General features: G+C 41.8%; 1 protein-coding gene across 5 annotated transcripts in view; it reads right to left on the reverse strand.

Moving 5' to 3' along the window:
* Window positions 1-2558: 2558 nt before the first annotated feature.
* The window catches only part of PNPLA4 (patatin like domain 4, phospholipase and triacylglycerol lipase), a 126437-nt gene continuing 109827 nt past the window's right edge, over window positions 2559-19168 (reverse strand). For all 5 annotated transcript variants that reach the window (XM_077480830.1, XM_077480831.1, XM_077480834.1 and 2 more), the window contains one exon: window positions 2559-2942. In XM_077480830.1, the coding sequence (XP_077336956.1) occupies window positions 2861-2942 (82 nt within the window). In that variant the 3' untranslated portion in view covers window positions 2559-2860. The remainder of the gene's footprint in view (window positions 2943-19168) is intronic.

Raw genomic sequence — 19168 nt, forward strand, 5'->3', positions numbered from 1 at the left:
CATATAGCAGAAAAGAAGAGAAGCATGGTATACAATCCAAAGCACGGCTGCGGGACCCATTGGCTTGCATGATAATGTCACAGAACAGCTCCGCCCGACACATTTCCCCTAAAGAGGCATCAGTAAAATTAGGCTGATCGTCAATTACATCATCCAGCACTGTAGATCCATGTCAATCACGATAAACAATGCCCACTGACCCGGCAAAAGAAAAAAAAACTTGACAACTGCTGACATACCCATCACAATGACTACTTGCTTGTGAATCACAGGGCTGGTGGATAAGAGCTGATGTAATAAGGGGGCAGGGTCTTCCGGGTGACAAAAATATGGACATGACCAACAAACTTAAGGAAGCTGTCATACATATATATGGCGGTATCCTCTTGAGGGCTGATGAGTGTTGTAATCCGTCTGTCACCCTGCCAGCCAGGCACATATTTCTCAATCACCCTCAAGCAGAAAACCAGTCCTTGATCTTTGTTTTTATTTTTATTGAGGGGAATAAACGGATGGTAATGGGATTTTCATGAGATGCCCAAATTTATTTACAGAACAATATATATGGGACTGACTATATACACCTCTGGTATATACAACTCCAATCTTCAGCTCCAACATATCACTTGCTTGCAGACTATCTCTCCTCAACACTCCAGCACATCACTTGCTTGCACATCCCGCATCAGCTGTCATTGATTAGTAGGCCTGACACTGGCTCAGCCAGGCCTAGGGTAAATGCCTTTTATAGGTAGAGACCGTGGGCCCCTTTAGTGTAGCAAAAATATGGCAGTCCTGAGTGCTAGCTGTCCACGTGGCTACTGAGCCCAGTACCACATCTTTTCCGGCCCTGCCAGGCCTCATGGCTGCAGCTGCCTCTCTCCACTGCCCATGGCACCCAGTCCACTTCTCTGGCTCTGCACCATTCTCAGACTGCCCTCTCCCAGTCCTCTAAGACATGCCTTCCCAATCCTCTCCTGACTGTGTGTCACTCACCAGCCCTCTTGGCCACTACCTGTTGTTCCTCTCCTAGAGACTTTGCCTGGCAGTGCTCTCCTGTTGTCCTCTCTTGCTCCCGTGTCACCTGTCCAGCACACCTCCATGTGTCATGAGAAGGGTCTTGTCTACACCTGAGCCCCAAGCCCAAGGTCACCCCTCAGACTGGGGAGCTCCCTCAAAGGCCCCGACAGCCTTAGCACTCCATATCCAGCTTCCACCTGAACAACTCCACCGCCAGCTGGGCTGACCCTCTCCTCTTTCCCTTCCAGAAAACATGTGAACATTCTGGAAAGAAGTGGGGGGTCTTGGTGATGCTGCCTGTGAATCACCCAGCTCTACTTTGAGTCACTCCAAACCCAGATCAAAACAAACCCAGGCTTGGCTGCCAGCTAAGCCAGGAAATGTACCTTACAAAAAAACATACACTATCCTTCTAGCGGGAGAAAAATACACAACTATAAGAAAACATCATTCACTCATCTGGAATGACACTGTTACAGAGATTTTAGGATTTTAGTTTTTTTTGTTGCTGACTTTAGACTTTTCGAAAAAGGGACATAAATACAAATTTTGACTGAACAATCCATTTGGAGTTTAAAATGTTATCCTTGACAGTGTGCAGTATACTTCATAAGTATTTTTTTCAAATCCTTTTTTACATTCCCTTTGGTTAATCCCTGTAACAATCAGAAACAAAAAGTGATAGCAATACCACAAAAGAAACATTTTATTATTAGCCTGGGGGTGCTTGGTTCAAACCCTTTTTTGAAAAAAAAATACCTGTATGAAAACCACAATGGCTATTATCCCATACACTCCAGACATTAACTGCAATTACCTATTTTTCTTTCCTGGAGGTTATCTAAAAGGAAGGATCCTCACAAGCCATTACAACAGATGTGCTGCATGTTATTGCCTGAACATTCCCAAATGCAGTGCTGTTAAGGCCTCATGCCCACTGGATGTTTTTGCAGCCATGTTTGGCTTCAGACACTTTTTTCCGCAGTCAATTATCTGCCCAGTATATTATCCTATGTGTCCATGCACACATGTTATCTGGCTGGAAAAAAAATCCAGAACTAGAGGGTTTTGACAGGAGTTTTTCAGGTGTAAAACAACTATGAAAAAGCTGAAAATAGCTTAAAAACACCAAAAAGTTGTCTATTTGGCACTTATCAGCATTTTTGAGCCATGAGCTTTAGTTTTGGAAAAGAAAAAGCTAAAAAAACGCCAAAACGTGCTAAAAACACTGAAAAACACTAGTGCAAAAACGCTGGAAAACTCATTCTACAGCTACAGCTTTCTATAGCTAATGTTATTGGCTGTTTTATAATGTCCAGTGTGCATGAGGCCTAAAGACTGAGCAATGCACCCCCCCCCCCTTCCTCACAAACACACACAGACCAATCATCAGCTTAAGTAAATACTTCTAAAATGCTTTGTTTCACATGCAACTATGCCCCAATATGATGATTTAGCACTGCAGTCTGTACTGATGCCAAGTAACCTCTTCATGATTTTATCATGCTATGCAGTGTTCTAAAGCTTGAGAAAAAAACTTTGTCGATGGAAGTTTTTTTATTTTTAACTTTTATACAAATAACATTTCTAGAAAGTGGTGAAAAAAATATAATATTTCAAACTAATTATTTACACATATAGCATGCTGGTATAAATATGTCAAACATACTGTATAGTGGAGAGCTTATAACTTTAGCTTGTTAAATTAAGTTTTGACAAAAAACGGAAACTGGTTTCTATACAGAGCTGCTCCAAAATTTGCACTCTCTGGTTTTTGTAAATCAATGTGTACACACTATTTTATTTATTTAATCCATAAAATTTTTTTTGCAAATCTCTGTTACTTGTACATCCCATAAAATCCTTTAATCACTGTGTTTTGCTTGTCTAAAAAGTCATCTTGTCTGTGTCCTCTTCTGCCCCTGTGGATAAGAAATGGGTAGGACAGGAAGAGCCTTTAGTAAGAGATAAACAACACAGACTTTATAGTGTTATTCTTTAAAATGTAGCCACAGATTGTCAAGGCGTTTTATTCAATACCACCAGGGAAATGCTCAAGGACAGAACACATCACCTCGCATACAGACAGCCCTGGCAGGCACAAACACAAATAACTTCAGCTGTATCATAATGATCCTAAGTTTCTACCCTTCTAGTTATTCAGTACATCATAACAGGAATATGTTTGGTAATGGTTATTCTTAAATATAATAAGTTTAACCTATACATTTACAAATATATAAGCTTAAAAATTTGATCCTGAGCATGTTGATTGAAAATGTTAACTATTGTCATATACAGTATCTCACAAACGGGAGTACACCCCTCACGTTTTTGTAAATATTTTATTAAATCTTTTTGTGTGACAACACTGAAGAAATTACACTTTGCTACAATGTAAAGTAGTGAGTGTACCATTTGTATAACAGTGTAAATTTGCTGTCCCCTCAAAATAACTCAACACACAGCCATTAATGTCTAAACAACTGGCAACAAAAGTGAGTACATGTCATGTGACTCACTAGTGTTACAAGGTCTCAGGTGTGAATGGGGAGCAGGTGTTGAATTTATCACTTTGGCAATCTCATACTGGTCACTGGAAGTTCAACATGACACCTCATGGCAAATAACTCTCTGAGGATCTGAAAAAAAGAATTGTTGCCCTACATAAAGATGGCCTAGGGTATAACAAGATTACCAAGACCCTGAAACTGAGCTGCAGCATGGTGGCCAAGACCATACAGCGGTTTAACAGAACAGGTTCCACTCACAACAGGCCTCGCCATGGTCAACCAAAGAAGTTGAGTGCACACGCTCAGCCTCATATCCAGAGGTTGTCTTTTGGAAATAGATGTATGAGTGCTGCCAGCATTGCTGCAGACGTTGAAGAGGTGGCCGGACCTGGGTGCTTTCAGCACTGGTGCTGCCGGAACTGGGGAGCTACATTTCATAGAGGGAACCATGAATGCCAACATGTACTGTGACATACTGAAAAAGAGCACGATCCCCTCCCTTCGGAGACTGGGGTGCAGGGCAGTATTCCAAGATGAAGATGACCCCAAACACACCTCCAAGATGACCACTTCCTTGCTAAAGAAGCTAGGGGGAAGGGTCATGGACTGGCCAAGCATGTCTCCAGACCTAAACACTATTGAGCATCTGTGGGGCATCCTCAAATGGAAGGTGGAGGAACGCAAGGTCTCTAACATCCACCAGCTCTGTGATGCCATCATGGAAAAGTGGAAGAAGAATCTAGTGGAAACCTGTGAAGCTCTGGTGAACTCTATGCCCAAGAGTAACCTTCTTGGAAAATAATGGTGGCCACACAAAATATTGACACTTTGGGCCCAATTTGGACATTTTCACTCAGGAGTGTACTGACTTTTGTTGCCAGCGGTTTAGACATAAATGCTGTGTGTTAAGTTATTTTAAGGGGACAGAAAATTGTACGCTGTTATACAAGCTATACACTCACTACCTTACATTGTAACAAAGGGGGTCATTTACTATAGCATTGCGGTGCTAATTGAATTAGCATGAATTAGTGCTAATCACATTAATTAGCGATAAAACAGTATTTACTATAACGCTGGTAACAAAAAATACTCCCAAAATCCAATTTACTATAGTTCCCTGAAAACAAATAGTGCCCAAACCCTTACTTTGATATACCTGGAGTAGTGCACATGGAAATAATGTTTAGAGCATGATATAATTGTCTAAATAGTACTGAAATATGTGGTATATTGTTTAAAGATAATCTGCTTTTAAACCGTGTGAAAAAATTATTTCTACAGTGAAATATCTTTAAAAGTCTGAGAAGAGATAAATTCCCCATCTCTGTTCAACTAGGTGCTAGCACAACTGAGCATGCTCAGACGTGCAAACTACTCAAATTTTAGCTCCCATGGCTTTTTTACAGGGCGCTATAGTAAATACCAAAATGAGCACTGGGTTGAAGAGCAGTTTTTGGGAGTAAAAATGAGAGTCATGTAGCCCAATGCAAGTTTCAGCCATTGATTCTAATGCCCCATACACACGATCAGAAATTCTGCCAGCAAAAGTTGAATGTGAGCTTTTGGTCAGAAGTTCCGACCATGTGTATGCTCCATCAGACTTTTGCTGGCAGAATTTCAGGCAGCAAAAGATTGAGAGCAGGTTCTCTATTTTTCGGTCGGAAAAAGTTCCTATCCGAAAATGCGTTCGTCTGTATGCAATTTGGTTGAACAAAAAATCATATATGCTCAGAAACAATTTGACGTATGCTCTGAAGCATTGAACTTTTTTTTCTCAGCTCGTCATAGTGTTGTACGTCACCGCGTTCTTGATGGTCGACAGTTCAGAGAACTTTTGTGTGACCATGTGTATGGAAGGCAAGCTTGAGAGGAATTCCGTCGGAAAAACCATCCAAGTTTGTTCCGACTAAATTTCTAATTGTGTTTATGGGGCATAATGGTACAATTTTAACTTCCCCAAATAAATATTTTTCTTCTTTAGTTAAAATGTATCTTTCTCTGAAATAAATTGTATTTGCAACAATGTTGCTTCTACTTAATCTATTGTGGAATGTTTTCATGTTTTGTTAAAATATTTTTTTCTCTGTCACTTTCACTTGTTACTCTCCATCTCACAAACATTTTTACACAAACTTTCACAGGTGTCTTTACAAACCACAAACAATACCATTGCTGATGAAAATTTTAAATGAGTCAATGCGATATGTGTACCAACATCAGAAATCAAAATGTAATTCCCCAAAATTAGAGGGTAACATCACTATTCTACATTTACACACCAAGAACCACCAAATATAACAGAATTAATTAAGAAGAATAACTCTTGAATAATGTATTTCCACCACCTATATCTCCAAAGAAATTTAGTATTTATGTGTATTTATGTATAGGAGGTTGTCACATGTGGCAGCTCCTTGGTTTAGAGGTTAGACCTTCTGCTTAGCATCCCTCAGGCTCTGGGTTCAAATCCCAAACATTCTGCTTCATGTAGAGAAGTTGTCTCATCTCCCTATGTTGTTAAACATAACTCCTGACTCAGGTCCTAAAACTATGTCTAAATGTGGTATTTATGGGGGCGTGGCCTGGCAGATGAAGGAGTAGGAAGTGTTTCCTCTGAGCTCCTGCTTAGGCTGCATTAAACAATGCAATCTGGTGGCATCCTCAGCACACACTGAGCCTAATGAACAGGAGAAGCTCCAGCACAGCTCCCCATCCCACCAGAGCACAAAAAATTGGAGAAATTGGCAAATTCCTGCAGAAAATTGGCCCTGATAACAAGGCAGCCCTTGCTTCCAAGAGGGCAGCCACAGCACATGCTGCTTCTCAGGTACTCCCCCACAGACACAGTATTCCCCAGAGGGCTCATAACATGGCTCCCAACACTCTGATAGCCCCTCACCCTCATCTCACAGCTCTAGGGATGGATGGGACATGGAGGCTTATATGAAAGCACTCCCCACAAAAAATGACATTGAATCATACATTAGCAGACTGGAAAGATCATAGAGCAGGAGCTGTACACACTGTAGAGACCTCAGTTGCAAAACTCATAGAGCATGAGGAGATCCTCCACGAGCACACTGTACAAATACAGCAATTGTTCTATGGTCTCAATGACCAAGAGAATAAGAGCAGGCATAATAATATATGGATCTGTGGTCTCCCAGAAACAATCGAACCAAAGGACTTACACACTGCAGTGTCAGCAATATTTAAGCAAATCATGGCTTAACCGAAAGACAACCCGATAGAAGCAGAAGCGCTCCTGTTCCACCACCTCTAAATCCCCAGCTGGCTGAACTTCATACTTACTGTAAATTATACAAGAACTCAGAAATAGTCTCTGAATTTCCGGAGCTATTACTCCTCACTATACAACCTACCTCCCACCTCGACACCCCACACATCCCCCAGAGCAGAAGACACAAACAACCTGGCACAAACACCTGGCACAAACCCTCCACCCCAAACAACATAGACAGATCACCCCGCATATTATACTGGCACACCCTAACCGTAAATTATACAAGAACTCAGAAATAGTCTCTGAATTTCTGGAGCTATTACTCCTCACTATACAACCTACCTCCCACCTCGACACCCCACACATCCCCCAGAGCAGAAGACACCAACTTGTCCACATACATCCTAGAAACAGCCCTCCCCACATCGCAATTTTATAAGACATTTGCCCAGCAACTAGCCCCATTCATGGCACAAGCCTTTGGGGAAATAGATGATTCCCACCCCTTATACTCCCATATATTACAGGCCCAAATAGTGGTCACCCCCAAACCAGGAAAGGACCAAGCTATTTGTGGCAATTACAGACCCATCTCCCAAATTAACGTAGACTTCAAATTGTTTTCCAAAATAATTGCGAACAGTCTCTGCCCCATACTAACTGACCTAATACACAGTGAACAGGTAGGCTTTGTTCCAGGCTGCGAGTCCAGAGACAACACCACAAAAACTCTCCATTTTATCACCTACGCACAACGTAAACTCATCCCCGCATGCCTGTTAGCATGCGACACAGAAAAAGCATTTGACAGGGTCAGCTGGACGTTTCTCAAACTAACACTTCAGCAGATAGGGTTGGGTCCCAGACTCCTAGCAAATATCATGTCCCTCTATTCCAACCCATCAGCGAAAGTTACAAGGAACGGTGAACACTCAGTGACATTCCCGATCAACAATGGAACCAGACAATGTTGTCCACTGTCCCCCCTCCTCTTCAACATCATTATAGAACACTTAGCCCAGGCAATACGTAGTAACAAATCCATAAATGGTATCCACACACCCTCAGCCCACTGTAAGCTTTTCCTGCACGCCAAAGACTTATTGCTCTATGAAACACAGCCGCGCATCAGCATCCCCTCCTTTCTCCATGAACTAGCTCACTTCGGCTCCCACAGTAATTTATAAATTGAACATGAATAAAACAGAAGCCCTAAACATATCCCTACCCACCCACACCCTTTCAATTATTCAACAAAGCTTCCACTTCCATTGGCAAACTAAATCAATCAAATATCTAGGGACCGAGATTCCTAGCAATTTCAAAGACAACTACTCCCTAAACTTCATCCCTATACTGGCTAAAATACGACGCTCCCTAGACTCGTGGCACCAACTCAAATTACCATGGCTTGGATGTATAAATGTAGTTAAGATGGATATCCTTCCCAAACTATTGTACCTGTTCCAGGCCCTCCCTATCACACTCCCATATTCCTTCTACCACACGTTACAATCCCTTGCAATTAAATTAAATTTAGCACCATCACCCCCCAATATTAAAACACAAGGTCCTATGCTCCCACAAATACATAGGCAGTCTCGGCCTTCCTGACTTTGAAATATACCACAACTCTGCCAGGCTCCTGGAATGGTTTCCTAATCTCCAGGCTCCTGGAATGGTTTCCACACCCCCTGACCAAACCGACAACAATATTAGAACAAGACATGGCACAAGTGGACCTGCAGGCTCTGCTCTTGGGATAACAACTTAAACACCTCTCCATACCCATGCTCTCCCCACTGACAAAAGTAGCGTTGTTACTATGGTACTGGCGACATTCCACATGCACTCTCTCCACTGATCCCAGCCCTCTCACGTCACTCTTCAACAACCCGGCACTCCTGGACTACAAAACCTCTGACTGAATAAGAGGCTACGAGAGAACAGACTGGCCAACGGCATGCTCATTTGTCCACAGGTGGCTTCACACTACAGGACAATAGTGAATCCTCCTCAACCAATTGGCTATCCATGATATCCCTCAAAAAGTTCTCCTTGAACCTACACTTTTCAGGTCACATACACAGGACCCTAACAACCTTTAAGGAGATGTGTGGTCTCTCTCAGGTTCCCAGACACACCCTTTCTATAATTTATAAGGAAATCCTCTCCCGCACGCATAACGCCCCCACCCCCCACGTTCACACAAAATTGTCCAGAGACCTGGACATGGACATTTCTCCAGGGGAGTGTCAGACCTCTTTCACATTCACCCACAAATCCTAAATCTCCAGCTTTACGCAGGATAAAAATTATAAGCTACTCTCCAGGTGGTATAGGGACCCAGTCTCGGTTCACAGGAAGTTAACCAGTGCTTCTGATTTCTGCTGGCGCTGTCACAGAGGACAAGGAACATACCTTCATATCTGGTGGGAATGTGCTTGGATTCACGACTTCTGGAAAGGTATATTTGCAATTTATAATAAAATGTATGATATCTCCATAGCCCTCTCCCCTAAAATATCCCTATTGTCGATACTACCGGGATCAATTAAATCCCAGAAAACCAATCTTCTTAGGTTTTCTTCTATCAGCAACCAACTGAGTGACCACATCATTAAAAATAACCTTCCTGATCCCCTTCAATCTGGATTTCACCCTCAACACTCCACCGAAACTGCTCTTTTAAAACTCACAAATGGCCTACTAACTGCAAAATCCAATGAACACTATTCTGCACTCCTACTTCTGGACCTTTCAGCTGACTTTTACATGGTTAACCCTCATCACCTCCTTCCATACCCGCCTCCAGGACTTCTTCCGAGCCTCGCCCATCCTATGGAATTTGCTACTCCAATCTGTCAGACTGTCTCCAAATGTATCCAATATTAGGCGATCCCTGAAAACTTTCCTCTTCAGAGAAGCCTATCCTGCCTCCATCTAACAACTGCACCATTTTCTCCATTAGCTCATGTCCCTCAGCTATTACCCCTTTGTATAACTTGACCCTCCATCCTAGATTGTAAGCTGTAATGAGCAGAGCCCTCTGATTCTCCCTGTATTGAATTGTATTGAATTGTTTTGTAATGTCTGCCCCAATGTTGTAAAGTGCTGTGTAAACGGCCGGCACAATATAAATCCTGTATAATAATAAATAATAATAATAATAAATCACGAAATACTGGAAATCTGAGGCAACATTCTCAATGAGACTATGTTAATGGAGGAGATGTGTGCCAGAGAGGGAGATGACCGGGATAAACACAAGGTACTGTAGTATGACTGGGTACACTACTCTGCATCGCATAGACTATTGAATAGAGTTACTAAAGGATGAGCTGAACAACAACCTAGAATTGACAGCCAGAACGACACCATGTAGATGGTCCAGATGTCTTGATGACTTGATGAACACTGGTGAATGGCCTTCTAACCATCTGGGCTCATCCATGTTGTGGAAAACTACCACAGTCGCACTGAATGTATAGCTATACCCTGCCCCCCCACCTCATCTTCCTTTTCTTCTATTTCCCACTTTAACCCCCCCACCACACCTCAGGTTTATGGTAACTCTATATATCCGACTACTTATATACTTTACACATCTGAGATCTTGATTGCAACCTCTACATTATGATACCTGCATTGTATAAATTGATTCTTCTATACTGTAAATATGGTGGTGGCTTTTAACCACCAATAGATATATACCACCTGTTTTTCTTTATTCTGTACCCCCAACTACTTTTCTCAAAAAAAGAAAATAAAAGGTTAATAAAAATATATTCAACCATAAATGCGATATTTATGTGTAGTTTAAGGTTCCACCACCATTATAAATCTTGCCAGATACACTATCTAGCCAAAAGTATTGGGAAACCTGCCTTTACACAAACATGACGTTAATGGCAGCCCAGTCTGTACACACGATCAGACATTCCGACCATAAAATCCTTCGGATTTTTTCCGACAGATTTTGGCTGAAACTTGTGTTGCATGCACACAGTCGGACAAAGTTGTCCGAAAATCTGATGATTCGGAACGAGGTGACATTTGTTGCGTATGACGGGACTAAGTAGAGACTAGTAGCCAATAGCTTTGGTCTCGTAATTTAATCTGAGCATGCGTGGCACTTTGTCCTGAATACTCTACAAATGATTGGAAAAAGTCTGATCAGATTTTGTTGTCAGAAAATTTTAGATCAAGCTCTCAAACTTTTTCCGTCTTAATTTCCGACGGAAAAAACCCAATAGAGCCCACACACGATCGGATTTTCCGACAACATAATCCGATCTGACTTTTTCCATCGGAATTTCCGACCGTGTGTACAGGGCATTAGTCCGCAGGGTTAAAATTGATTTGGCACACCCTTTGCAGCTCTAACACCTTCTAGGAAGGCTGTCCACTAGGTTTAGTGTGTCTATTTCTTTAATTAATGCTACACCAAAGAAAAGGGGGTTTATATACATGAAGACCACAGACTCATTTAAAAAATATGACAATGTTGTCAAATCTTATTAAAAACAAACAGACGGGGCAGTGGCTGCACACATCACATTCACACCACAGTCACCATCTATAAATTCCTAATACTGAATTGATGATATAGTATCCAAAGGAACGGTTTTCCAATAAGTTCAGTCAATCAGTAAGGAGTAATACATCTGATCTACTGGGTGGGTGAATAAATGACCGAGTGTTTGTCACTTCAGTAAAGTCTCTACTAGTATGATATTTATATATACAGCACTAGTTGATGGTAAAGCATAAAAATCAGCTTTTTTTTCTGATGCCGCGTACACACGACCGGACTTTTCGAGGGACTAGGTCCGACGGACTTTTGGCGGAGTTCTGACAGACTTTCCGAATGAACGGACTTGGCCACACACAATCACACCAAAGCCCAACAGATTCGAACGTGATGACACACGACCGGACTAGAATAAGGAAGTTCATAGCCAGTAGCCAATAGCTGCTCTCGCGTCAGTTTTTGTCCATTGGACTAGCATACACACGAGCTGATTTCTCGGTAGGAACTGGGTCCGGCGGAGTTCGGGCAGAAAATTTTGAAACATGTTCCATTTCTAAAATCTGTCGGATTTTTGCAAATCAAAAGTCCGCTGCAGCGCACACGATCGAATGGTTCACCTGGGATCGTTCCATTGGACCTTTGATGTAGAAAAGTCCGGTTGTGTGTACGCGGCATAAGTAGTTTAAATAAGGTGCATAGAGGTATATGGCATCACCATTGGGTTGTAAGCAGTTCATCATCGGGGGAGTACTTAAAGCGGGGGATATATTTTCAATGAGAAACAATGGGGCTGATTTACTAATATGAATGCGCTGCACCAGTTCATACCTCAATTTGTTCGCCAGATAAATTATTAAGTGAGCGTATGAACCGGCGCACGCATAAGCGCAACAGATGATAATATGCCGGCGCAGGCAATAATAGTATCCCATTGATAATAGCACACACCGTATCATTAACAGTCCATTCACACAGTGACACGACTTCCAGCACGACTTTGGGAGGCAACTTGGACACGACTTGAGTGTGAATCACAGCGCGACTTGGGGCGACTTACAACATGACTTTAAGTCACCCCCAAGCCAGGCGACTTTAATAAAAAAAAAAAGGCATGGGTTCCCCTCCAAGAGCGTACCAGGCCCTTCAGGTCTGCCATGGATTTTAAGGGGAACCTCACGACAAAACCCCCACAACCACCGGCCAGGGTTGTGGGGATGAGGCCCTTGTCCTCATCAACATGGGGACAAGGTGCTTTGTGGGGACCCAAAACCATCCTCCCAATGTTGAGGGTATGTGGCCTGGTACGGTTCAGGGGGGCACTCTCTTGTCCCCCCTCTTTTCCTGTGGCCTGCTAGGTTGCGTGCTCGGATAAGGGTCTGGTATGGATTTTGAGGGGGACCTCACGACATTTTTTTTTGGCGGGTGTTCCCCTTAATATCCATACCAGAGCTGGAGGGCCTGGTATGGAATTTCAGGGGACCCCATGCATTTTATGCAAATTAATCTACGCGGCTTGACATTTACTAAGATTTTGCCGGTGCAGTGAGCACTTTAAAGTGTGCAAATGCCGCTTGCGCATGCGCAGTGCATAAATTGACCTAGCTCTGTTCCAAATGTATTTGCAGGCGCAGCAAGCTTTCTCAGAAAAAGTTACTTTTCCTTTCTATTTTGGGCATATTTGCTACTTGGACAGTTATATCTATACTTCCTCACATCACCCCCCATAATATTGACACTTCCAGCTTCCTTTAATTCTGAGTTGAAGAATGTGTGCGCCAGGCCTATAGAGGCGCACAGATCACGGCCGCCCATGCGCCGGCATGCTAATAGTAAATAGGGAATTGCGCTGTGTTACAGGCGCAAATGCTTTGTAAATACGAAAAATGTGCCATTGTGCATCGGCGTGCGCCGCAACTCAACTTAACTTAAAGAATGTTGATACTCTCACCACCTCCGCTGTGTCATGCATCCATCCTTCCGACGCATTCCTCTACCCCTGAGCGTCTCCAAACATAAACAACTGCTTCACATACTGTTCACCTCTTCAAATGCCTGCTTTCTAATGGTAGGAAATTCCTTTAGAAAAGAGTGCTGTGAAGCCAGTTCTTTATGGAATTGTATATTGGCATATCATCCTCCGATAAGAGTGCAGACCATCCATCAACAGAGCTGCATGCAAGAAAGTTAGTTTTGGACTTTAGATTGTAAGCTCATTGCAGCCAGGGACTGTCTGATGGTAATGTTTGTTAGCACAACTCATGCCCAGGGACTTGGACATTTAAAATTGTAGGGTTTACACGGCACATGTGCTTAGAAAACTGTTGATTTGTTTATCTGCATACAAAAGGACTTTGATCTTTGGCCTGTAGTTGGAGATTTGATGCACAAGCCAAGCCAAGGGGTCACACAATTGCGGATAGTATTATGTGTTCTTGCTCATCAGGTGCAATCACTTTAGACATACATGAAGTGACAGATTGAAAGATACTGGTGGGCGTGTACTTCTATTGGGCGTGTGTCAGTGTGCTAACAATACAACCTATATTATATAAAGGGCTGCAGTAGGGTGGTTTGTTTGGCCTCTGAAGATGCCAGGTTTTTTGCTGTGATTTGGGGTGAGGGAGAAGGAAAGATATTGTGCATAATGACAAACGCCCAACTAGGGCTGTTTGCAGAAATTTTTGTGCATTTTTTTACCATCAAAAGTGGGTTTGTTTGACTGTGTTATCAATGTTGTGTATTGTTCCTATCTGACCATGCATTCGTGGTTTGGGAGCATCTGCTGACCTTCTACTCTTTCAGCTCGTTGCTTAATCATATACACAGAAATGCAGCTTCCAGCAGAACATGATCACCATTTTATGTGTGTAGATTGCGGGGTGGCAGTGGGTGTTATAGTTTGAATACGTGCCTTTTTATTATTATATTGGAATGCATTGTAAGAATACTGTTAAGTATGTTTCTATAATCTTGCAGTAAAAATGGGATGAGGGTTGGTGGATGAGTAGTTGTACTATGAGATGTGTTACTTACTCGTTAAACACTGAAAGTAAAGCTGTGTCCACTCTAAGGTTTAGACAAATTTTAGATTGTAAGCTCCTATGAGCAGGGCCCTTAAAACCCAATTGCTAACTGTTTTGCTAAATATAGCACCATATATCCTGTAGAATATTTTTTATGCTAGTAAACTAATGTACATTTTTTTTTCTGCTGGCCAAATAAAAGTACATTATTAAGCTTGTTGTTTTTTCTTTTCTTTCTTCTTTTTAACTAGTTTTGGGGGTGGTGGTTTTGGGAAAGTGCAATGTCTTATTTATGTGTATAGATGGCCTTCGCGCTACTAAATAAATGAGAAAGTTCTATGTGTACTAAATAATAAAAAGTATAAGAAATAATAAATGATAAATAATAAATAAATACAAAAAAGGCCGTATAGCTCTTAATATTGTTTTCAGTGCTAATAGTATAAAAACCAGTGCACTACAAATAAAGAAGTATCATCAATAATAAAGTGCTATCATCAGTAATAAAGTGCTTGAAGTGATATAAAATATACACGTATAAATACACCTAAAAGTGCTATACATATGCTATACATATGCAGCAGGGTCTAATAGTATTCACATAATACTACATAAATAAATAAAGTACATAATGATCCTGCGCAAACAATAATGTGTATATAAAAAATTTAACTAGAATATATAAATGATTATAGGCAACACAGAGTAAGTCACTAGTAGCGATTCTAAGTGATGTAAAAAAGCATATGGCAATACTAAATACTATAAAACGCATGCATCATCTCATCAATTCGGGTAGGGAAAGTCTCTCAAATAGTAAATAAAAAGATTTCTCAGTAAATATATATGGAAAAAGCTGGTTCCCACACATAGAAGAGAACAAAATAATCAGGGAGATCCAAATCTGGGCTCGCAGAACTCTCACCTCCGCTCCTTTGTTAAATTGCATCAAACTATGGGAATTCTGCTGTTTATCTTGTTCTCCACCACCAGGGGGTCTTCCGCTCTTTTACTTCTCTGGCACAATGGTGTAAACACAGATATCAAGCCACCAGGGGGCCATTCATCCCTGCAGTAAATATACTGAACGCCAGATCACCTCCTTCGCAATGATGTAACACTCGTTAACAAGGAAGAAAGAGGGAAAAAGGATCCTCCAATAGTGTAGTATTTTGATAAATAACTGAATTTATTAAAAGCTAAATAAGACTCTCACATTTAATATAAAAAATTGCATCTCTCAAGTAAAATGACTGTCTTTTGTCTTCCGCCAGTCTTACGTCACTTCCGGTATTACGTTCGTTCCCGGCCACTCCCTACGCGTTACTCCCTACGCGTTACGTCAATCACGTAACTTCTTCAGGGGACCCTGTTAGCCCCTTTCACACAGGCTTTCTGATCAGGTCTACCTGTCAGTTTTTCAATAGAAGGTCAGCCAGTGCCCAGGGGGAAGATGGCAAATTGTGACTCTCCCAGTAGGAGGGGGCTAACAGCATTGCGTGGAGCAAAATGCATTGTTTGCAGCATGTGCCGAAGTAGTACCTATAGCTATGGTACATGCAGCAAACTCAAGAGTTAAAAAGTCAGTGCACAAATATGGGGCTAATGCCCTGTACACACGATTGGACATTCCGAATACAAAATCCATCTGATTTTTTCAGACGGATTTTGGCCCAAACTTGTCTTGCATACACACAGTCACACAAAGTTGTCGGATAATCCGATCGTTCAGAACGCGGTGACGTATAACACATATGATGGAACTATAAAGAGGGCAGTAGCCAATAGCTTTCATCTTGTAATTTATTCTGAGCATGCGTGGCACTTTGTCCGTCAGAACTGTCTACACATAATCGGAATTTAAACGATCGGATTTTGTTGTCTGAAAATTTTAGATCCTGCTCTAAGAAACTTTGTGTGTTGGAAATTCCGATGGAAAAAGTCGGATGGAGCCCACACATGATCAGATTTTCCGACAACAAGATTCAATCGCACATTTTCCATTGGAAAGTCCAACCTTGTATACAGGGCATAAGAGTGACAAAAGAAAAGTTCCTGTTTTGGTGGTGTCGCTGTAAGGAAAAAGTGGCAGTGGTCTTGTAGTAAAAATTCTAGCACCAGACCTCCTGTTTAACTCTAAATGGATAATGTAATATACTGTAGTTTGTTACCATTCCACACTTGTGCACAATGGTATCTGATTACTTTGCATAATATCATGTTTATATTTTACAAACATTTGGATATTATATTGTGCTTGTGTGCCCTAAAATTCATGAAAGTGTATTTTTCCTAAAAATTTGTTTTTTGATAAACTGCTATGGAAATATGATGTTACAAAAAAAAATGCAACCACCACCATTTTATTCTCCAGGGCCTTTGCCTTTGAGAAATATATAATGTTTGGGGGATCTAAGTAATTTTATAGCAAAAAAATAAATAAATGTCCCCCTGACAGAAGCAGACTCAGAGCTAAAGGTATAACAGAAGTACGTATGTGTTAAATGTAAGTCTGAGCAATTATAATAGCTTGTAAACATAAAGATTAGTTAAGTTTTATTTTTTATTTTTTTTGTTTCTTTAATCAGCATAAGAAATGTTACTTACATTGAATGAGAAGTGTTCCTTGTGCTGGTGGCTGCTTGTTGAAATCCAAAGTCCTCTGCCTCTACAACCCCCCCCCCCCCACCCCCCAATACCTTGGTGGCTGTGAACTACCGCTGCAAGGGTTATTGTAAACTGCTGGATCTGTCACACATGCCAACTTTTCCTGGTCTTTCCACTCCCTCCATACACCATCCATACTCCGCACCATCCATACAAGCTGTACTGTTCTGCAATGAAATGCACTCTTTGCAAGGTGGACAGGTAGATTAACCCTTTCATGACTAAGCCTATTTTTGGAATTTGGTGTTTACAAGTTAAAATCCATATTTTCTACTAGAAAATTACTTGGAACCCCCAAACATTATATATATTTTTTTAACAGGGACTCTAGAGAATAAAACGGCGATTGTTGCAATATTTTATGTCACACGGTATTTGTGCAGCGGTGTTTTAAATGCAACTTTTTGGGAAAAGGGACACTTTCATGAATTAAAAAAAACCAAAACAGTAAAATGATCCCATTTTTTTTGCATAATGTGAAAGATAATGTTACGCCGAGTAAATAGATACCAAACATGTCACACTTTATAATTGCGCGCACTTGTGGATTGACGACAAAGTACGGTACCTAAAAATCTCAATAGGCGTCACTTTAAACATTTTTTACGGTTACCAGGTTAGCGTTACAGAGGAGGTCTAGTGCTAGAATTATTGCTCTCGCTCTGACGATCGCGGCGATACCTCACATGTGTGATTTGAACACCGTTTACATACGCGGGCGCGACTTCCATATGCGTTTTCTTTGCTTTGCGAGCTCGCGGGGACGGCGGGCGCTTTAAAAAAATTTTTTTTATTTTTTTATTTATTTTATTTATTTTAAAATGACTAAATTGTTTAAAAAAAAAAAATAATTTGATCACTTTTATTGCTGTCACAAGGAATGTAAACATCCCTTGTGACAGTAATAGGCGGTGACAGGTACTCTTTATGGAGGGATCGGGGGTCTAAAAGACCCCCCACCCCTCCTTTACACTTCAGTGTATTCAGATCGCCGAAAACGGCGATTCTGAATACCGGATATTTTTTTTAAACCGGCGCCATTGGCAGCCGAGTAAACAGGAAGTGACGTCATGACGTCGCTTCCGTGTTTACTATGAGGAGACTGGAACGAAGCCGATTACGGCTTCGTTCCAGTTCCTCCCCAGCGGCCGGAGGCAGCGCAAGTTGAATTGGTGCTCCCGATCGAACGGGAGCACCGGTAACAGCGGCGGGAGGCGGCGGGAGGGGGGACGTCCCCTCCCGCTCCTCTGGCATAACAGCCGAGCGGCTTTTAGCCGCATCGGTTGTTATGGCTGGATAGCCAATCGCCCGCTGAACAAAACGGTACCGGGATGATGCCTGCAGGTGCGGGCATCATCCCGGTATACCCCCCAGAAGCCGAGTACGCAGATCTGCGTACGCTCGGCGGGAAGGGGTTTAAGTAAAGGTCTGCCTCCTCCATTCATAGACTGCTTTGCACTGTGGGAAACGATAATACCGTTTTTTTCAAATGGAGCAGGGGCAATAAGGGAGGGCAAAGTCAGCACTTTTGACAAATGGTCTGTGATAGGTCCACTAAATAATCACAGCTGTGGGGGTATATGGAGGGAGAGGAATGAAGGTTTCACTGAACACAACAGCCACCAGCACAGGGGACACTTTTAATTTGAAGTACGTGCTGTGCCTTATGCTGGTTTAGAAGCGAAAAAAATTAACCAAACTTAAGCTTTAAACAGAGCATTTAAAAGAGCATATGAGAAATACAGTTAGTATACTTACTATAGTAGTATAGTATACTAGTATACTACTAGTATACTTACTATACGCAGCATCTTTCAGGTGTGATGGATCATGCATTTCCCCACTGTGTCCCTTCAGAGCTGAATTTTTTTTTAAATATAATTACAATGTCTTTTTAATATGACATTTTTAGGTTCTCACCCAATCATGACAGATTCTGCTTTAGGCTGAGTTCACACAGGGGCATCCTGACTTACAGCGCGACTTTGCAAGGCAATTTGGAGGCGACTTTAAGCAACTTACAACGCCACTTAAAGTTGCCTCCAGGACAGGCAACTTTGGCTGTGGCCAATCACAGAATAATCTGCTCTCTGGGAGGGAGGTGTTTGCCTGGGTAAACTAATTTCTTTTCCAGTCGCTTCAATATAGATGGAGATCCAACTTG

Source organism: Lithobates pipiens, unplaced genomic scaffold, assembly GCF_037356315.1.
Source record: "Lithobates pipiens isolate NorthernLeopardFrog02 unplaced genomic scaffold, aLitPip1_a1.2 Scaffold_16, whole genome shotgun sequence".
NCBI classification, from domain to species: domain Eukaryota; kingdom Metazoa; phylum Chordata; class Amphibia; order Anura; family Ranidae; genus Lithobates; species Lithobates pipiens.